At 39.6% G+C, this 18501-nt stretch overlaps 1 protein-coding gene across 2 annotated transcripts in view; it reads left to right on the top strand.

Moving 5' to 3' along the window:
• The window catches only part of dag1 (dystroglycan 1), a 36634-nt gene extending 28334 nt beyond the window's left edge, over positions 1–8300 (top strand). For both annotated transcript variants that reach the window (XM_036531451.1, XM_036531452.1), the window contains exon 3: positions 4534–8300. In XM_036531451.1, coding sequence (XP_036387344.1) covers positions 4534–6852 — 2319 coding nt within the window. In that variant the 3' untranslated portion in view covers positions 6853–8300. The remainder of the gene's footprint in view (positions 1–4533) is intronic.
• Positions 8301–18501: the final 10201 nt, after the last annotated feature.

The raw sequence follows: 18501 nt of genomic DNA, 5'->3' as shown, positions 1-18501 counted from the left end.
TTAAAGATTAAGCCATTTTAAACCAATTAAGCCACATTATTGATCTTCTGTAAGTGGCAAGAGAGTAATCAATGTTCCATATATGCTGACAGTCAGTCTTTTTTTTTTTTTTGTAAACAGTAAGTCCAAAGCTTTATGATGAAATCCTGTAGACATGCATCCCCCTTCTGCATAGAATCACCAAGAATGATTTTTTTTTTTTTTTTTCTGTCCTGTTTCTGCAAACAATGCCTCTCTTACAGACGACAAGGCTGCGTGCAGAAAGGGAAAATGAGGAGAGGAGGCAAGTCAAGGAGAAGGCAAGGGGAGGGGAGGATGAAAGCAAGAGAGAGAGAGCAGCATAGTTGGTGTGAAAACTGCATTTGATAAAGGCCAGTGAGTGTTAATGAAATAACAGCGTGGGGATTTATTTGCTAGTTTTCCTACGTAAGTCATTTTTCATTTGTTCCAAGAAAGTGTCTGAAGGTCAGTCTGAAGCCCCTGGTTTAAGGTCAGGTCCGAGAAGTGTTCCGACTCTCACTAACAGGACAGGCCTCTGTCAGTACGGTAGCTTGGTGTCTTGTGGTCCGGCATCAGAGACATTTGCGTGTTCCTGTTAGCAGGTTTCGAGTATACTGTGTTCAGCTGCAGGTGTTGTAAAGAACCAGAGCCTCACAGGTCTCTGAAGTTTTCCTGACTCATGTTCACTTCCTGCCCTGGAAGGTTCCTGAACAACAATATGGCTATCGCACTAACACAAGAATCCAGTGCTCCTTTTACATGTTTCTTATTTGTTTTTGGAACAGGTGATTATATCAAATCAGAGCGTAAGCTATGTGGCGCAAAGTTCACATTACATTTAAGCTGTTATTTAACCTTTATTATTTATGTAACTTGAACATGAGATACTTTAGTATAATACACCTAGCCAGTTGAGTAACTATTTCTGAATGCCAGTTGAGTTTTTACCATATTCTGGAAAATTCAGGGGAAAGCACAAACAATCTTAGTAAGTATCAGCTGTCTGATCTAAGAGTTGTTTACTTAGGAGGTACATGGTATGTCTAACTAAACTGTTTGGCGGTCTCAAAGGCTCTTGCTTTTAGTCTGGCAGGCTGCAGTCTGAAATTTCTAGGCTTGGAGGTAATATGTGGTGATATTTTCTGAGCATCTGAGATGTTTTGCTTTTAAAATAGTCTGTGCTGTCTACACAGTCATGAATGGTTTTTGATATAGAGTGTATGCAGTATTCCTAATTTTATGTCAGCCTAATGATTGTTTAAATTGTAATTGTGTTGATTTGCGCAGATGCTGTTCCACACACCTGGACGGTTAACAGCACAGAGCGTATCACTGTTACAATGATCACTCTTGTAAATATGTGTAGGTGTATAACAGGTTTCTGTGATCATGCCACGCTGCTTTCTCTGTTGGTTAATGTGGACATTTATGGAGCATTTAATCACAATGTCAGAGCAAATAGTTTGTTTTAATTCTGGGGCGTTACTGCAAACACATACCTGCCCTTCAGTAATGTTTTCAAATCCATTCTCCTACGGAAGGGAATGGTGGTGATGTTTTGAAGGTAGTACAGCATTCATCAGACTCGCATACTCCCTTGTATATGGGGGTAATTATCAGCGTCTCTCCTTAATCATTAACTTGTTTTGTATCGGGGGGGGGCAGAAGCAGCAGCAGATGCTGCAGTGTACTCGTAGGGTAATAGCAGCATTTAGAAATATCACAGTTGTCAAATGCGTCTTGAAATGGCTGTTCTAATTTGGAGAAATAAAATGAGGGTGGAGGGGCAGCGAAGGGCTTTATATTAAAGGCGCAGAAGTGCTGGGATTGGTGAGGGAAAAGCTCAGCTGGCTGTGGCCTCGCCTCCCCCTGTGATGACTGTGCGCTGGTTAGTGCATTAATGATCTATCACGGGAGCTGAGGCCCTTACATAATTTATCAACCTGGATTTATTAACCGAAAAATTAACTTGCAGGGGCTGGGAGCCCGAGAATGTATTTTACATTATTTGTTTGTTAATTTGTTTACTTACTCGAACGCATTGTCATTTCTCAATGATGCATCGTTCCGCAGCTATGCAGACCCATGCAGTTCCATCAAGCGCGCCTCCATCTGCTTAACTGGCTGTTAAGTTCCACCGGCTGTAATGAGCAGGCACTCCGTGGCCACTTAAGTGCTGCAGTGTTCACCAGTATGTTGTGTACATTTTAATCAGCCGCTCTCCAGCCCCTTGCCCTTCTCATTTTGCACCGATTCACAGTATTGCCCTGTCAGAAACGCCACAAAATTTCACCGCCCGCAAGACAGATATTTCAGTTGTTTTGCTGAGCTGAAGAAACCTCCCAACAGTGACAGCTATTTTTGCACTTCAGACTTGCATTTTTCTCGCCTGGATGACAGCCTAAAAAGTGGAAAGGAGGCGAGCTCCTGATTGATAATGTTAAAAATCCTTTCTCATGTCAAGTGGTGCAGATTTGGCACCGGGATAACTTTCTCTCCTCTCCGTGATCATGTTTGTCTTTTTCGATCACTCAGACGGGATTATGCACCGCGCGACTGTGGACGGCTGACACATTGACTGTGGAAAAGCATCGGAAAAGTTTGCAGTCGCAAACAGAAGGAAATCACTTTTGCTGAAATGAGTCATAACAGTAGTAATGGGTAGCCATATTTGGAGGAGTTAGATTTTGTAGTTTAACGGGTACTGAAAGCCAAATTTAGTTAAATAGAAAAAATAGCCCTAGGGACTTGTAAGTAAATAAATAAATGAACACTTTTGAGATATACAAGCTAGGTATAATGTGTCACTCACTTTTGGGTACTGCTTCTCGGGAATATGCACAAGGTTGAACTGGAATGGGAGTTTTTCTAAAATTAGACTATTAGTTATTTTCTTGAATTTACCAAAGTCGGTTAATGCAAGCTGCATTCTTAAGTCTTTAATATATACTTTCAAATGTGGAAGTGCTGATTTGACCTTGTCCAACACTGCTGTCAGAATATGTGTATCTGAAGAATTCATAGTGCTATTCTGTACAGTGATCTTACAGCATCAAGGAAAGAATAGAGTGGATTTGACCATGTCCAATTTCTATTGATAGTGAGATAATCCATGGAGAAAAAAAACTAACGTACTGAACAATAATTTAATAGATAGGTGTATTGAAAATACAGTGGAAAAAAAAGGACCCAATTCCACAGGGGAGAAATCATCTTCATGCTTTGAAGTCAACATGTTAGATTCTCCCATCCTGTTTACTAAAGTAAGTTAAATTCATATTCTCCAGTAAAAGGTGCAAAACGTTTTAGCAGTCATAGAGTATATCATGTCAACATCTTAGCTAGATGTGTTTGTATTTTTGTCTCCAGTGACCAAAGACCAAAAGTATTTGTGCGTAAGTAAAAAATTACTTGCAAATATAATTTGCTAAAGTCCACTGAGAGAAGGAGAGGTGGGCCAAATTGGTTTCAAAGCATCTTTTGTTCTTAGTGGTAAAACAAATACTGAGCTTTTCAGGCTGGGTATACCAACTATGGTAAAAGTAAGGTGCAACATATTACATTGGAACATATTACTCTTGAATGTATTTGTTATTATTGTATACACGCATTGAAGAACTGAATTGTTAAAAGCTTCTAACTGCAGATTGTCAGTTGTCCTCTGGTCACTAGTTCAGCAACAGAACATTCATAAGAGGTCGCTCCTCTGTTTGTGCCCGTCATTTCATTTATTGCTGTTCAGTGTAAGCTGTGTTCTGCTGCCTGTTAGTCCATTTTGAATTTGTGCTGGTAGAAGTAAGCAGTGAATTTAGATATACTCATTATTTGTATCAGGGCATTTATTTGACATTAAAAGGAAATGCGTGAAAGAGAGCACTGTATTGGAAAATGGTTATAAAGACCAGATCTGTTTTATATTAGAATGTAGATATTATGGTTTTGGGATTTGATTGTGTATTGATGTTTGTCACTGTGTCTTACTTAATGCAGTACAATTTTCCCCATGCCGTCCTCGTAACTTTTACAGTTAAGGTGCAATCCACTGTGTTTTGCAGTATGAGGGGAGGCAGGTTATGCGGTTCTTTCCATAAACTGTGCCAAAAGAATGTTTCTTCACATTGATTGCAGGATTATCTGCTTTTCATATCTAGACTAAAAATATTGGTTGTTAATTTATGCCCAAAGTGACTGCACAGAAGCCATATTTTAAGGGTAACAACTTTTCCATCCATAAATTTGGGCCTCTGCATAAGTCCTTTCTGTGAGCACAATCTGAAACGCCACTCGTAAATTAATGGGATAATAAAGATTTGGGGCAGAAGAGCAAATGTGCTGTCACATTAGGCAATTTAATGTCTTGTACCTGCTGCATCTGTAATTGTCTAGGGCACAGAAAATTATTTTGGGTTATTTTTTGCCTGCATATTATTTTGCTATATAAAATAAGTTTTTTTTTTTTTTTTTTTTTTTTTTTTTTTTTTGCCTTGATACAGTAAAATACATTGATTTCCTTTTGTCTTTATTTCCCCCCAGATAACAGAGGCTGGCAAGGATGTTTTACCATCATGGCTTCACTGGGACTTTGATAGCCACACCCTTCAGGGCATTCCTCTGGAGGTGGACAAGGGTGTCCACTACATATCTGTGTCAATCTCTGAGCTACATGCCAACGGGAGCCAGACCTCTCGCAGCCCTGATGTTTTCTCCATCGAGGTGCACCCCGAGGAGCATGCGGACACTGACCCCATTCAGGTCGCACTCCAGTCTGCCAACAACGAGGTCCAGCCCTTTGTCTGTGGCAATGAGGAGCCTGTCACAGTGCTCACTGTCATACTAGACGCTGACCTTACCAAGATGAGTTCCAAACAGCGAGTGGAGCTGCTGTCTAACATGAAGAAATTCTCTGGGGTAGGGCTACAGCACATGAAGATCCTGCCCGTAGTGAACAATCGTCTCTTTGACATGTCTGCCTTCATGGCTGGACCGGGGAACGCCAAGAAAGTAGTGGAGAATGGAGCCTTGCTGTCCTGGAAACTGGGCTGCGCTCTGGACCAGAGCAGCGTTCCCAATATCAGCAGCGTGCAGGTGCCGGCTAAGGAGGGAACAATGTCAGCGCAGCTCGGGTACCCTGTTGTCGGGTGGCACATTGCCAACAAGAAACCACATGTACCTAAACGGATTAGGCGGCAGCTCAACAACACCCCGACTCCCGTCCCTTCTGTGCTTCCCCCAACAACCTACCCTGATCCCCCCATACGCATCGTGCCCACGCCTACATCCCCTTCCATCGCTCCCACCTCAGACAGCTCTGCACCTCCTGTTCGAGGCCCCGTACCTCTGCCTGTGAAGCCCACCATTAAGACCAGAGATCCCATCGCCCACACCCCCACGCTGGGGCCTCCCCAGCCCACTAGAGTTATGGACACTACTAGCACTATAGTTATCCAGCCCACAATGACCAGACCTGTGATTGTTCAAGCCACAGCTTCTCCTACTCCAGCAACATCCACCACAAAAAGACCTAAGACCTCAACATCAACAAAGAAGCCCAGGAAGCCCAAGACTTCTACTCCAGCACCAAGGGACACTAGAACTACCACAGCCAAACCACCTAAGCACACCACTCCTTCATCTGTTGTGCCTGACACTATCAATGTTGGCCCAGAACTACGCAACCCCATAGACCAGGTGAATGCTTTTGTAGGCACTTACTTTGAAGTTAAAATTCCCTCCGATACTTTCTTCGACAAGGAGGACGGCACCACAGATAAGCTGCGGCTTACTCTGCGGAAGAGCCACAAAGATGTGGTCGGGGAAGGTTCCTGGATACAGTTTAACAGCACCAGCCAGCTACTGTATGGCCTTCCAGACTGGCAGCAAGTAGGCAAGCATGAGTACTTCATGCAAGCTACTGATAAGGGTGGCTTGAGTGCCGTAGACGCCTTTGAAGTCCGAGTTAATCGCTGGCCCTCGAACGACAAGCCTCCAGTCTTATTCAGTGCCCGCTTCCAAGGAGAGCCCCGCATGGTTACCAACGACATTCACAAGAAGATTCTGCTAATAAAGAATCTAGCCTACTCATTTGGGGATCGCAACAGCAGCACAGTCACCTTGAAGAACATCACCAAGGGCTCCATTGTAGTGGAGTGGACAAACAACAGCTTGCAGCAGAATCCCTGCCCCAAAGAGCAAATCCAGTCTATGAGCAGTAAGATCTCAGATCCAAATGGAAACCCCACCCTGAATTTCAATAATGTCATGGAGCCAGACTTCAAACCTATTAATATTACTGTTAGAGGCACAGGTAGCTGTCGTAGCTACATGTTCGTTCCGCCAGGAGAGATCTACATGCCTGCACCGCCTGTCGCGACCCCTGCCTCGGGCACAGGACGACAGAGCACAGATGATGTGTATCTCCATACTGTTATCCCCGCTGTAGTTGTGGCTGCCATTTTACTGATTGCTGGTATCATTGCCATGATCTGCTACCGCAAGAAGCGCAAGGGTAAGCTCACCATCGAAGACCAGGCCACTTTCATTAAGAAGGGTGTTCCAATCATATTCGCCGACGAGCTGGATGACTCCAAGCCCCCGCCGTCCTCCAGCATGCCTTTAATCCTCCAGGAGGAAAAGCCGCCTCTGCCCCCACCCGAGTACCCCAACATGGCCAGTCCAGAGACCACTCCCCTAAACCAGGACCTTTTGGGAGAGTACACGGCCCTGCGGGATGAGGATCCTAATGCGCCCCCTTACCAGCCCCCACCGCCCTTCACCGCCCCCATGGAAGGGAAAGGCTCGCGTCCAAAGAACATGACACCCTACAGGTCTCCGCCACCTTACGTGCCCCCCTAGTGGTCAGTGAAACCTCCACTAGAGGAGGAAAGGGGACTTCCGAGGTTCCACACCAGTGTTGTCTGTTTGGGGGATAAAAAAGGGGGTGGGTAGGGTTCTATAACATGGGAGAGGGGGAGGGGGGTGGTGGCTGAAAAAGGGGAGGAAGGGGTAGGTGGTAGCCTGAAAGGGAAGCCATCCAGAACTTCTTCAGTCTCCCCTTGTTTTGGCTACTGCTGAACAGCTACAAGGGAGATAACACCCTCCTACCCCAGCGCTTTTGTTTTTGTCTATCAGTTTGTTTTTTTTGTTTTTTTTTTTTTTTGGTTGTTTTTTTCTTTCTTTGACTGACTTCAAATCAAACTGTACTTGCCTAACAGCACTCTTTTTATCTTCTGAACTCTTTCTTTTAAATAATACAAGAAGACAATAAAACAAACTGCAGGCTCAAAGTTTTGTTAGAGAAAAATCACGTAAGAAAAAAAAAAACATAACCACAAGGAACTTGAACAGCCCTGCGGACAGCACTGGGGTTGGTGTTTTGATTCAATAAGGTTTGCCTTTTAACACTAATTGTACTGTTTTTATTCACATGTGTCTAGCTAAAATGATCATAACAATTAGCTTAAAAAATGTAAAAAGAAAGAAAAAAAATACTTCTTTGATTTAATCCACTGTATATCTGAAAGATGTTCTGCTAGATTGTATTTTTTGGGGGTAAGTACCAGACTGAAATAACCTGCAGGAAACATTTTTTCCCCAGTTTCAAACAGGGTTTGTGTACACAGAATAACCGCACACAAATGGTTTCCACCAAGAAAAATCATTGCTGTGAAAATGAGGGAATGTATATTTAATGCCAAGGTCTGCCAGAATAATACCACCCGACTGAAAATATTTTCACAGAAATGGAGATGTATTTAGAGGTTGTGCTATTCATATGACAGTCTATGTGTATGCCCAAGATTAGCCCCGTAGTATAAGAATCAAGTTTATGATAATTATGAAGTGTCTATTTTTTCCATGAAAATGGTATTCTTCATGCTAAATTTGATGACAGTATGTTAATTTTATGCCATTGTCCTTATGTGGCATTGCAACAAGTGTCTTTTGTACATAATGGTGTGCCTGTGAAAATAAATTGTATTGATATTTTTGAAAATCATAAGCCCATAAAGTTTGTGTAAATACAAATAGTAAAGAGGGAAAAAGCCTCCTGCAGTTTATTTTAGTTGAGGGGTAATTATTTTTTTATGTAGTGATGCTCTTGTTCTCACATTTAAAAAAAAATCAGTACTATTCAGACTATACCAATAAGCATACGTGAGCTGTCCACAACTCGGAAATCATGATTCCCAGAAGACAAGACATGGAGGAAGCAAAATCAGAGATAATGTAATGGGAGATTAAAGAATAAAATCAAAATGGTTAAAAAAATCTCAATCTAATTTTTTTACAAAGTTTTTGATACAGCCTCAAATTGTTTTATTAAGAAAAAAAAATGAATAGTGTACTGCAATTTGTAAAAGTGTAGCTTAGTAGAGAATTGATTCATTATATACCTTATTTTCTCAAGGGTCACTTTTTCAACTTTTTCTTTTTATAAATTGTAAGGGATTTACCATTATGTTGTTTGGATGTCTCATATCCTTCTGTGTAATCATGATTTCTTTTTGTTTTCTGATCACTTCTATTTGTTGGACAGTGAAGATGACTCACTTTGTATCTGATTAACTGTTTTGTTTTTTTAAATTGTTTTCTTTGAAAGTGACCCTTTGCAATAATGTTAGGTGCAGGTGCAGTCATGAGTCATGATTGCAGGTCAGATGGGGATTGCACCCAGCTCTAGTGGGCAGAGCAGAATACTGGGTTTCTATAATCTGTGCGTTTCTATGAGAACTGACCGTTGTGGAATGGGTACCCTGTCAGTGCTTAATGCTAAATGATCCAACAACTAACCAAGCATAGTACCTCTTCATGTAATGGAGAGGTGTGTGACCTTACGCTATATGTTATAAAATATAGATTTATTTTTTATCAGTAAAATGGGGTCATAATCTATTTTAAAATGCTTCCATTTACCATGCATTGATTTATCAATATGTTAAAGTCCACAGAGGTTTTATTGGACCCTGGTTGTGTCTGCATTATATGAAGCCCTTATATTGCATTAGCTGGTTAATGTGTCTCTTGTACTGAGCCGTACTGGTATAAAAGAACGACTACTTAAAAAAAAAAAAAAAGTTGAAATTTTGAAACCTCTACAACAAAAATAGTGAATGGTAAACATGTGAAAATCAGTGTTCCAGTCCAGTGTTTCACCATACATCCTGAGATACAAATGTGCAGTATTTATGAAACGTATGTTACTTGCAAGACCCTCCCCCCCCATTCCCCATTCATATATACAGGATATCAGCGAGTGCAGCAGAACCTTAGAGCTGGAATATTGGCCTGCTTTCAGCAATCTTCGATTTCAGATGATATCAGTCGACAAAACTTTGAGGTGGAGGAGGGAAGGCCAGAGCAAAAAAAAAAAAATATATATATATATATACTAAAATGTTTTCAGGTGCTTTATCCATTTATTGTATTTTAATACATATCACACTGAGGGTTTTCCCATTCATCTCCAAATACAGTTGTCCTGCCATTGGGGTTTTGATCATGAATCTAGCAAGCAAATGCATCAATGTTTGAGGTTTTTGATGAACATTACGCAGTTTTGTTCTTTGTAAGTGGCCTTTTATATTCCTTGTTTACCAGCTGTATTCTTCAGTGCTTAATGCAGTGCATCAACAAATCCATGAATCAGTCTTTGACTGTCCATGGCAACTAACTTAAAGTTGGATGATCAGATTTTGTGAAGATTTCAGTTGAAGAAACCAAAGATGCAAATTTTAAATGGCAGTCATTTAAAAATGTTTTAATTGCTACATTGTCTCAGATATGTAAAAAAAAAAGGGTAGTTCTGTATTTTTTGTCTCAAAAATGGCCCATAACTGAAAATGGCAGGCTGCAAAAATAAACCGAGGGAGGGGATAAGAATCATTGCAAAGGAATTGAACTCAAAATGCTCTTAGTGTATACGCAGCTGCGCCGTGCTACTTTGATAACATCTGACACTGAAGAATACAGTCAACAGCAAGCCACCTTGTTTTCTAGAGCAGAAAACAGGTACAGCACATCAATCAAGAGCGGTTGAACCTACGTGCTCATTTGCTTGACGTAGCTTACTTTCTTGACAGATTGATTTTGTCCATTACTAGCTATTGTTTTTCTTCCCGTTGACTTTTATTTTGCCTCTTGGTGTCAAATAATATCAGCCTTACGCCTTTGTCTCCTGCAGTACTCAAGCCTCCACAAGGGCAGCTTTTCAATTTTGCAATAGAATATATTTTTTGTCTGTTTGTTTGTTTTTTCTTTTCCTCCCACTTTTGATAAATTAGTCCTTATAACTGGAATATCGAGGATATATGTATGACGAAAGAAAATAATAATAAGGTAGATTTATCTGTAAATGTTTTCTGTGGTAAACAGAAGGTTCTGTTGGAATCCCACTTGTTTTCTTTTGTGTTTTTTTTTGCCTTTTAGTTTTGGGGAGATCTAGATTTCCCCTTCCACCAAAACAGTGCACATGTGACCCTCTGGTGTCACACAAGTGGCAGAGGTTGGGGTGTTGTGGTGTGAGGGAGAAGCTCGTGAGTGGGTATCCGAGACGTGGTCCCAGAGAAACAGTTGTCTGTGCAAGGGAGATAGAGAGACAAAGAGCAGATGGAAAACAAACACAAATTGCTTACACCTCTGAAGCCTGACAAATGCCCATTAACATGGCAACAAATCCTAAACGGGGTCATATGAATGCTTTGAGTAAAGAATAATACAAAAAATGCATATGAAATGCATTTTTTTTTCTTTTTACCGTTTTTAATAGCATTGTTTTATTTATGCCACTAGACACTGTATGTTGAAATCTTGTATTAAAAAAAAGTGTTTTCACCAAATACTGCGGTGTGCTGCCTCATTGCTTTATTTCATGATGGCATTCAAATCTCAAAAGGTATAATTAAACTGCCGTTTCATAAATGTATGTGTTGCTCCTCAGTTTTACTGTTATTGAGATCCACAGGGAAGAGAGTCTTTTTATTAAGCAACAAAATGAGCTAACTTGAACATTTTTCATGGTTATGTTGCCAGATGTATGGTAATCAAAGTGTTATATACATCCCAGGATGCATTTCACATTGAAATTGAGAAAAGAGACTCAAACTACCTCGCTTTTCCTGCTGGAGATGGGCATGCACTGAGCAGCAGTGTTAAAGGGATCACTGTCAGTCTTCAGTGAAATCTTACAAAATAACTCCCCTGTAAAAATGTAAATGGAATAATTGGTCCAAGACACCTGTCTGAACCTTCTTTGAAGGGTCATATAGAGACTCTAAAAAAAAAAAAAACAAAAAACAACTGTGACATATTGCAGGGAGCCTAAAATCACAAGTCACTTCTCTCTTCCTAGAAAGGGGAAATGTGTGCTGATGCTTCGTGAGTTGAAATTGAGAAACCAATGGGAGAGTTCCACGCTCCCAAAACGATTCAGGGTACTCCAGTTGCATGCCAAATGAAGTGCAGTGTAAGGAACTGAAAACAATTTTGAAATTTAGTGCCCTTTTAAGTTGCAATTCAACCCATGAAGCACATTTGAAACTTTGAAATGGGAAATTAAGCATAAAAATGCATTCAGCGTTTTCTCATAAATGCAAATAGTTATATTTTGATTAGCTTGCAGCAAAGGCTTTGCTGTTTGTGCAAACCAGGTTGTAATGTTTGACCCGTCTTAAGAAACTAAACAATATTTTGCCATCTTTGTATGTATGTGTTCATTATATAACATAGATGCACACACATACTTGCAGCTCTCCCTATGCTATTAATTAGTGGGGAATAGATTTTTGAACTATTATTAGAGATCCGTGCACCAGAGGTTCCGGAACCTTACTGTTGTTTAGTATACTGATTATTCTGCTGTCATTCTAGAAATTAGGCCATAACTTCTGAGCAGAATGCTTGGAAAAAATTCAGTTTTGTCAGCTTGCAGAATTTATGTGGCAGTCCCATTTTAACATCACTATGTTTTTAATCAACTGTGATGTAGAGAGCCCTGAAACTTTTCACTAATTTACATTACAGCTGATTGTGCCAGAATTGGTTTTCCACAATTTTGTAAAGTTATCATACTAGCAAAAGCAACATCTCATTCATCTGCTTCTCTAATTTGATTTGCTTTGGACACATCTATGGAATCTGACATCAGAATTCTTAAATTCAGATCTTTAGGGAAACAGCATGGTTGCACTGGCACATGATATGCAAATTAATAAATCTCACTGTTCTGTCAGCTGGTGTGAAAATTGCACAGTAGTAAGTAGGCATAGGAGACTATACAGTGTAGCAAATTTGTATGTTCCAAAATGTGGCCAACATAATCCATTCAAATACCAAGTGTTTGGAAATGGTTTATGCAAATGTAATAACACTTACCAGATATGTGTAGGCGATTGTCAGATGTCTTTATAGCAAATATTGATGTCTTTAGAGCAAAACAACTAAAATCCGTATCTTTGTATCAGTGGCATGGGTTGTATGCTAATTCTGGTGGTTCCATGGAAATGGAGAATTTGCATTACTGCAAACACTTTTCAAATGCTTTTCAGTTTCTGTCTTTATTACTGGTGTTGTTGTTGCTGTTAGTATACATTTAATAAGGTGGAAATGGATGTGTTGTGATTGTAGGCGTCCAAGAAAAGAATACCATAAAGATGGTGTAGAACAATCACGTGCTGTTTGGCCCACAAAAGTATTCACTGAATAAACACATTTCAGCATATTTTCCATAATGTATTCACAATGTGGTTTATTGTGTATATACATAGCTAATAACAAAGTAGGGCAACCAAAATTAATTTCTCACCACTGATTTCTCACCTTTTCCTACAACTGGATGCTAGAAACCAGTGTCCCCCCTTCTTTAGGGAATTTCAGCAGCTTTCCACCCAAATACTTGAAGACATTACATCAGAGTGTTATAGTAACGTTTTTTTTTCTATCATTTCTGTGGGGATCTAAAAAATTTAAGATTGCCTGATGTGAAATTGGTGCTGTTCCTCCAAAATGACTTGTGTGATAACTAGAGCATATACATGTCCAAGTCCTATGTCTTTTCATCTGTACTATCTAGCAAATTAAGAAAGCTGTGTAACAGAATGTTAGTGTTTTGAAGTGGTTTGAGATAGAATTAGATTGTTTATGCAATGTGTAATTTAAAAGAGTTCTTTATTTTGAGCTGATACGGTCAACCAAAGCAATTCCGTACAAGCTCATTTGTAAGGCAGCAAAGGAAGAATTCGCTTGGGCCATTATACAAATTTTAATTTAAATGTATTAAATGGAGGGCACCTTTGATAGGAATCTTTGCAAAACAAACAATTGAATTATTTCCCACATAAAGGTAAGATGTGTATAACTTGTTTTTCTGTGCAGCTTTTAAAAGTGCATAACAACTGGTTTTCAACAACTTGTGATGAGCGCACACTTATAAAACTTGCTGATATTGCAGCGAGAGTGAATAAAGGCTTTGGTTAGTATGTAAGCAGACATTTTGTCTGTCTTCACACAGTCAGGATTGTTTCAGCTTCTGGCCATTACTTATTTGTATGTGACAAAGTCAACTAACAGCCCTAACTATGTGTGTGTGTTTGTTTATGTGTGTCTCTGTCTGCTGTTAGGAATGTTCGGACACTTTGCATTTTGAAGTATCACGTTGTCATTTGTCATTTATATTGCAGCGAAGTGTGCACGTATTGGTTATTTACAGAATTATTAATGGCCTAAAATTGTAATACAACTCTAAGCATAATGATCTACATAATTTTTTTACTTTTATTTTGCATGATATAAAGAAATAGATTTCAATTTTAGGAGCACTAATAGTCATGCTGCAGAGCTATTACTTTGGAGTGCAAATTATCTATCATTAGTATAAATATTCATTAAAATTCACATGGGGGCAGACATATGGGTGTCACATTGTGCATAATAGAAAACGTGGTCCATGTCTATTTGTGTTTTTTTTTTTTTTTGCCATCGACACACTTTAGTTTGGTGGTGAAAACACAAATAGACATGGACCGTGGTAGACGGGAAACACTTTAACACCACACAAAAAACTGTGTGATCTCTAGCTAAAAAATCATAAATGTCAATGACCTGGAAAGATGGGCTGCCTGTTTCTAGCATGTTTCTAGGATTTTTTTTTTCTTTTTCTCATCAAAAATGATTTCCACCTTGTTGATATGGATGTGGTCACTGCCCTAACCTTTACTTTATTAATATGCTTGAAAAATAATGAAATGATCATCATCAAAAGGAATACCACTGCACACAGTTACGATCTTATTTTAATTTTTTTAAGCATACATTGTTTTTTTTCAGATGGTTTCATGCTTCTGATGAGATGTCCGATAATCTCAAGACTTCATGCTAAAGGGCACCTTTGTATCTGTAGTAGTTTCATTATCTTAATTTGTTACTGGTCAGTTTTTTCCTTCCTCATTATAAAGTAAGACTACAAAAAAGAAAAGAAAACATTGAGACATTGGGTAGTATTGCTTTGGAATAGTGTTTGATTAGTTTGATCTAATGTGGTCAAAATTGTTTTATGTAACTTGGTCTCATTTGATATCAATACTTTACTGGTGGGCCTGCAAGTGTTTTACTTATAGAGCATATTTGCTTTGCAGATGTAAGGTTTTTAGTTTTCGTTTTTGCATAATGCAATCCCTTTGTGGAGATTATAGAAATGACAGTGGTTGAATTTTTGTGTAGTACCTGTTTCACTAAGTTTTTGTAAAGGCTCTCTAATCATAAATGTGAAGGTTCTGCCTTTAAGGTATGCTAAAACATTGGGGAATCTATTCACATAAGAAAGAAGGTAGATAGTTCCTTACTTACTCATTGTATTGCATACCAACACAAAATGTGCCTCAATTAGTAGTCAAATGTCAGTCAATCCATATTCTCAATGAGGCAGCAAGGAGCAATTCAGCCCTTTAGACCTCAACAGTTTTCATAATTTACAGTTCCAGTACAATTTTGTTGCCATTTATTTTTCTTATAACTCCCACTATATTTAGTTGAAAAGCTTAAGATATTTCCTTGGAAACAGAACTACCTGTACATCTTAGATTGCATGTATACTCACAGCAAGTGTAGAGGGAGCCATTTCTATTATATACACCATATTGTCTTGTTGTTAAAAAAAGCTTTGAAGATTTATGGTACTTGGAAAAAGAAGAAATTCAAACTAAATAAAAAGAAAATAAAAAGATTAATTGACAAATTATTTGGAACAACATTCAAAGGCCTAGAAGTCACCAAATATCTAAATATTTCCCATAGAGCTTACCCATAAATATTTTTATCCTTTTTGCTCTCATGGTTCAGTAATTTTTTTTATGCATATCATGTTGGACTGCTGAAATATTAAATGCTTTTGATTTCTGAAAACACTTTCAGAAATACTTTCCTTGCTGGTGCATTGTGCTCCTGCTTAATGAAAACACACAAGTTGAAATGCCATTATATCAGAAAAGAGTTTGGTTACCATAACTAGCATAAGTAGCTGCAAAAAACCCTTGGGTGGAAACCCCCACACACTTACTTAGCATCGCTGGATGGGCTGGTATTCTCAATAGAGTATTAGGTATTCTCAATAGAGCGTTCATATACACAGTTCAAATGAAAGCCAGCAGAAGCCACTATCTTGATTAGAACCCTTGCTATCAGAACACAGGAATATTTAAGTCACTCTGAGAGGCAGGGGTATCTGTGGAGTGTAGGGTTCAACCTCTCAGCTCAGCCTTTTGTTATGGGTTTTTTCCCCCTCTGTGCAGGCCTAGTTTGGAATTGGACATGTTGTAATCGTCTCCCTGTGACAACCACTGTACTCGTGCAGGAGTACTGGAGCATACTGAACACAGTCCTCCGATACACTCACATGCTGATACACTCACTCTTTTTCCCCACTGCAAGCTGGGGAGGGGGGGGATTCCAGTAAGCTAAGCGGCAATTGGGAGATGGGTGTGGGTTCACTGACGTAATCCGAGCAACCTGTAACCACTTTATGAGTCAAAGGGTACCTGAGAGCGGTGAGACAAGAAACCCCTGCCAACAAATCCACCAATATCCCTGGTGGAGCTGTTGGTTCCTAGTCATGGAACCCAGCCCGTAGGGCTTTGCATGTATTTAAAGTAAACGCCTTAACCACTGAGTTACTTGGGAGCTGATTGCAGCCTTTTTGATAACATTACTAATTCAGTTTGATATGTGTTTATGTTTCAAATGTAGAAAAGGAAGAAAGACATTTTTACATGGATATACAGTGAATGTGTATGTGTACACTTGTCCATACAAGTGAAAGTTGTGTAGCAACACAAGCCTACAGTACCAGAAAACAGAATCATCATTTGGCATCAGCATTGTCTACTTTTTTCCTAAGACTTTTTTTTTCTAAGACTTGTCACAGTGTCACTGTAAAAACAATCAAGACTGACAAAGACATAACAGATTACAAAACATATCCCTCTGGGTTGTGACCTTGAATTTCTTGTATATTCTTGTTTTAATTGCGCTCACCGTGAAGCCAGTGCCCCCTGCAATGAGATCAGGACCCTGTCACAGCTGACACCAGTCTCCCGAGCAGCGGGAGGCTGAGAGCCGGGCCTACACTTCCCTTTCATTCGCCCTTTATATGTCACAAACAAGCTCGTTTTATTCTTTAAGCAAAATTGTGACAAAACCTACTAGTGAAAAAGTTTTCTTGTCTGCCAGAAGCTAAGAGGGAATTGTGTGGGCAGGATGACTCCATCTAAAGGAGAAAAAAAAAAACAGCGAAAAGATAAAAGTAATTCCAACTTCAAACAGTTCACACTTTGTTGCTAAAATAATTCTAGAGATTGGTTAATGTTTTGGCTTCTATTTTGTCATGGAATTACTTCTCAACAGCTTTAGCTTTCGCTTAGAAATGATCTAGCAATGTTATTCTCCAAAGTAAAATAAAAAAGTAAACTTGACAAATACCACTTAGGAATATACAGTGTATTTGTTTGTGATTTATTTATCTGGCAGATGTTTTATACTAGACAAACATACAAAGCCAGTATGGTAAGATACATGAAGCAAATGTGTCAGGAGAAACTGAAGCATAGGTATAGATTTTTGGCTGTGTAGAGAAGGAATTTCCAAACGGACAATGGTTGCCAAGCATAGTGCTGTAATGTAAGGTCTAATTATGACTTGAGGGTAGGAGATGTGTCCTTGATTGCCTGATAGGCTAGCGCCATGGTACTTCATCCGAGTTGCTATCAGTAACCGATGAATACAGGTGAAGTGAAGTCATTGGTATATCCAGGAGGTTGAATACCAACCAACCAGCCATTTTCTGAAGAGGATTAAGCAGTTCGGATGCACGGGGAAGGAGGCAGGTAAACAGGGACTTGCAATAGTCTCGGAAGGGTAGTGCAAGGACCTGGACCAGGATTTGGGTGGAGTTGTTAGCGGGAATCAGGTAGATGCCTCTTTCGCAGTTGATAGGTCACTGTAGCTCATTTCATTATAGCACTCAACGACTGAGATTAACTTAAGATAAATTAAATTCATTCATCCATGTACAATCAGATTCTCACCATTGACCCCTCTGAAAAACAAATATCACTCAATAAAATACACTGAACGAAACCTGAGACTGTCTTTCCTCCAGCTTTCTGCGGATCATGCTTCTCACCACCGACACAAGTCTCCTAGTTATCTCCCATTTAACATTTAAGTTTTACCATGGTGGTATATAACACTGAAACAGAACAAAGATGATCTACTGACTGCACAGAATAGCAGTACATAAGACCGAATGTTGTAAACTGCGAGTGCCTAGTGTTGAATGACAGGGGTCTCTGCTCACAGTGTCTTTTTGTTTGGGGGTCCATATTGGCAAAAAGGATGTAAACCCTAGTCTCAATGGAAATAAACAAATAACAAAATATAATAATTAAAAAAATTAAAAACTTTCTTCTAGCTGTGATCAAATCAAATGCATAAGCCCTAAACCTCATTGTTCCTTACATCTGATCAGCACATGAAGTCAAAATAGTGTGACATGCATCGTTATTACAGCCGCGGCTCCCGCACGCACATTAATTTGTTTGGAATACGCTGTCATTACACGGAAGTGTTGCTGTGTAGACACTGATGTAGATCTCACAGCCAATTTAACCGTGTTTGGGTTTGGTTTCCTACCCACTGCTCTAAGCTCTGCCTGATGGAACAGCGTTCCACCTCCCCATCTCCACAATGCAATTATAACGCTTATGAGGGCTTAATGTGATGCAATGCCGCAGTACTCTGGCTCTGTGAGAAAACCCTTGCAGTGGGCAGAGTGGCACTGCAGCACTTGAATTCCAAGCTGGAAATCTTCACAATAAGGTCATTTAAGTCAACAGAGATGCATGCGCACCGCCGTGCTTCTTGAAAGCATGTTTTTTCTTGGCCGGTTGTCGCAGTGTGTGTTGAGGCAGATAAGCAACAGAGACATATGTTTCAGCTCCTGATCTGTATAATAAG

Source organism: Megalops cyprinoides, chromosome 6, assembly GCF_013368585.1.
Source record: "Megalops cyprinoides isolate fMegCyp1 chromosome 6, fMegCyp1.pri, whole genome shotgun sequence".
In the NCBI taxonomy this organism is placed as follows: domain Eukaryota; kingdom Metazoa; phylum Chordata; class Actinopteri; order Elopiformes; family Megalopidae; genus Megalops; species Megalops cyprinoides.
Note: the sequence above shows the minus strand (reverse complement) of the source record. Positions and strands in the feature narration are given on the sequence as shown.